Source organism: Sinocyclocheilus rhinocerous, unplaced genomic scaffold (assembly GCF_001515625.1).
Source record: "Sinocyclocheilus rhinocerous isolate Xijiao unplaced genomic scaffold, SAMN03320098_v1.1 scaffold172, whole genome shotgun sequence".
In the NCBI taxonomy this organism is placed as follows: domain Eukaryota; kingdom Metazoa; phylum Chordata; class Actinopteri; order Cypriniformes; family Cyprinidae; genus Sinocyclocheilus; species Sinocyclocheilus rhinocerous.
Window position 1 is genome coordinate 13,690 of NW_015643170.1, and position 3,568 is coordinate 17,257.

The 3,568-nt window shown below is 42.9% G+C and overlaps 1 protein-coding gene across 2 annotated transcripts in view; it reads right to left on the bottom strand.

The window, feature by feature from the left end:
- Positions 1-451: 451 nt before the first annotated feature.
- LOC107757054 (uncharacterized) overlaps positions 452-3,568 on the bottom strand; it is a 4,547-nt gene continuing 1,430 nt past the window's right edge. Inside the window, exons 2-4 of one of the 2 annotated variants that reach the window (XM_016574418.1) lie at positions 1,523-1,886; positions 1,332-1,452; positions 462-1,101 (exon numbers count right to left, since the gene is read on the bottom strand). In XM_016574418.1, coding sequence (XP_016429904.1) covers positions 625-1,101; positions 1,332-1,452; positions 1,523-1,881 — 957 coding nt within the window. In that variant the 5' untranslated portion in view covers positions 1,882-1,886 and the 3' untranslated portion in view covers positions 462-624. Of the gene's footprint in view, positions 1,102-1,177; positions 1,453-1,522; positions 1,887-3,568 lie in introns of both variants that reach the window. The other variant, XM_016574419.1, reaches the window with a different exon arrangement.

Here is a 3,568-nt window from a genome sequence, read left to right on the forward strand (position 1 = left end):
GAATAAAGGGTTAGTTCACCCCAAAATGAAAATTAGCCCATGAATTACTACGGCTCCGGGGGGTGAACAAATGCCTGCTGTAGCGAATCGATTTGTTTTTGTAAGAAAAATAACCATGTTTAAAAAGTAATAATCAATTTAATCTAGCTTGCACCCACTGTTGTACACGGAAGCAGCTCCGGGTGGATGACGTAGGACGTCCCTTTGCTCTTGTAAACAAACGTTGGTTTTCACGAGACTCACTGGCATATGCGCAACGCCGACATCTTACGTCATCCTCCCGGAGCTGCTTCCGTGTACAACTGTTGGCGCAAACTAGATTAAATTGATTAGTATGTTTTGAATATGGATATTTTTATTACAAAAACGCATTGATTCGCTACAGGACGCCTTTGTTCACCCCCCGGAGCCGTGTGAGGCACTTTTTATTATGGATGGATGCGCTTTATTTTTTGACATCTTTTCACTCTGTTTCTGTAGGTATGTATAAACTTTTCAGTGTTCAGTGTTATTAAACAAATTATAAATCTAACAAATGAACAAATTGTTAATCTCACAGTAAGTGGAAACATTTTCAACATACCACTGCATGCACAACGTGTAGAAACTACTCATTACTACAACTTACTCTTCATCACACACATGACAAACATAATGTTCATATCCTTCGGTGCATAACTCATGTGCCCAACCATCACAAAAAACACATTTCACCCATTTCTCTCCAGGTGCAGAGGTTGTAAAATCCTCACCACACACAAGACAGTTCTCTGAGTTACTTGCTTTACTTTGCTTTTTCACACCAAGGCTTCTTTTCTTTTGAGCCGTATTTTTGCTCTTTTTTATCTCTTCCTCTGCAACGACTGGAGTGTCTGTGAGGATGGTACTTGTTGCCCTCTTTCGGGGCTTGGCAACTGCTTTTCGTGGAGGAGCCTTAGGGAAGGGCCTGACTAAAGCAGGATTGAATTCAGGAACAGAGGAGCCCTGGTGGAGAGCGGAGTAGTGAAGAACGGAGGAGCCCTGGTGGAGAGCAGAGAAGTCCTGGTGGAGATCGGAGTAGCCCTGGTGGAAAGCGGACCCCTGGTGGAGAGCGGAGGAGCCCTGGTGGAGAGCGGAGGAGCCCTGGTGGAGAGTGGAAGAGCCTGGAGAGGATGTGGTTGGCTCTGGTGGAGAGCAGAGGAGCCCTGGTGGAGAGCGGAGGAGCCCTGGTGGAGAGCGGAGGAATCCTGGTGGAGAGCGGAGGAGCCCTGGTGGAGAGCGGAGGAATCCTGGTGGAGAGCGGAGGAGCCCTGGTGGAGAGCGGAGGAATCCTGGTGGAGAGCGGAGGAGCCCTGGTGGAGTGTGGCAGAACCTGCAGAGGATGTAGTTGGCTCTGGTCTGTCGGTTGCATATGCAGGAGCAAAGTCATTTTCTCCAAACACATCAGGGCTGTAGGGCCAGATGCCAGTGCACCTAGATAGATAGACAAATAATTTATTCATCCTGAAGTACATTAAGGATTTTTTTTCTAATTGATAGGTACCTGAAACCTGACATGATGTTCTCAGGCGTTGCTGCCTGTGGCAACGCTTTTGCAACAATCCCAGGGAGGTCGTATATTGTGGCGTTCTGGCCAGGGTGAGCTTTCATCCAGTGGTCCAGGTGCGTGTTGACCCTCCCTTTGAAAGAGCGAAAAACTGTTCTGTCCAGGGGACAGAGCTTATGAGTGCAGTGTGGCGGAAAAGTAAGTAGAACGATGCCCCGTTCCCTACAGAAATCCATGGCTGGGACAGACAGGTGGGACACGTGATTGTCCAGTAAGAGAAGTACCTTGGAGTCCAGTGAGGGCTTCGTATGGTTGGCAAAGTGGAGGAGGAACTGCAAAAATTCCTCTGCCTGCATCCAACCAGACCCATTTGACCCATTTGCTGATGCAGGTGGCCCTTCATGGATGAAGTGAGAGTAAAATCGTTTGCGGGGAAAAACAAAAAAAACAAAAATCGAATTCCCCAGGGCATTAATGGCCACTGCAACGGTCACTAGCTTACCCCTTTCTCCAGAGGTCATTGCTCCAATCTGGCGTATTCCTTTTGTGGCTATTATCTTCTCTGGGGCCTGCACTGTGGTCACACCAGTTTCATCCATGTTCCATATATCATTTGGGGTAAAATTGTGCATATTGTAGACAGTGTGTAAATTGTTGAAAAAAATTCCCACAGTGTGAGCATTAAAACTAGTGGCTCTCGCCACACTGGTGGCCTGTGGTTTTCTGATCGAAAGAGATCGGTTCCTTTTGAGGAAAGCAGTGAACCAGTCTTTGCCCGCCATTTGCGTTTTAGACCAGGATTCTGGGAATGTGCAGTGGAACTGGACAGCACATTGGAATGCAAGTTTTCTGACCTGAAAAACAGGAACATAAAAAAGGGAAAATAATAATAATGTCAACTAGATTAATTGCTTTTACATACATCACACAAGGCATCCTAAAATGTCTTAATTGTGTATAAACTGTATACACACTACCAGTAAAAAGTGAAAATTTAGATTTTATAATGGGAATAAATTCTATTTAAAAAAATATTCAAATAGAAAGCAGCTATTTTAAATAGTAAAAATATTTCACAATTTTCTTGTATTTTGGATCAAATAAATGCAGGCTTGACGAGCAGAAGAGAATTCTTTAAAAACATAAACATAAAAAATATTTTGGTACTGGTAGTGTATATATGTATATGTACGTGTGCATGTATATAGTCTATGTATGTATTTATGTGTGCATCTATGTGTGTGTAGGCCTATTCACATATTAATTCATGTTAAGCATTCAAACAAACTGACCTACCATTTTTAACAGAAACAGGCACTTGAATGTACGAATAGAGCAATAATTCTTCTTATCTTATCCTTATTTCCTAACTTATCCTAGCTTAACCAGCTTTACCTCCTTGGGGCTCAGCCCATAACATATTGCTGCCGCATGGGTCAAATAAGCAACAAGCTGCTCCTCTTGCTCTGATGTGAAGACCTTTCTGTGTGGCCAGTAGCCCACTGGAGGTAGTGGTGAATTTTTACCCTGATGCTGCTCCTGCAGTTTTCGTTTACGAACGACAAAGCGGTGTAGAGTTACATGGCAGATGCCGTAAGTATTTGCCACACTCCGTACGGACCTGCCTCTCTCCACCTCCCTGGCTGCTAAACTCAAAACTTCCCTAGTCACTCCCCTAGTTGTGGACCTTCTACGATTTCTCACCCTGTGAACAAAAGAAATGCAACAAGTGTTTGTACAAACTATTTAACCTCCTGAGACCTGGGAAGAATTTTTTAGGGGAAAAAAAATCGTTTTTTTTTTTCATGTCATTACATTGATCAGAGCATTAAAAAAAAAAAAAAAGTTAAACATTTTTTTTAATAGGCCTATTAATGTGTTTTTGGGGCAACATGTAATGAAAAAAGAAGTGTAATTATGGGAGTAATAATTGACAAGATTTTCATAATAAATATTTAATAGAATATTGAAATATAATTTCTTTCCCTATTCATTTGTTGTGTCTCCCAAAACATGCTTTCAGTCCTCATATGAGGACATGTA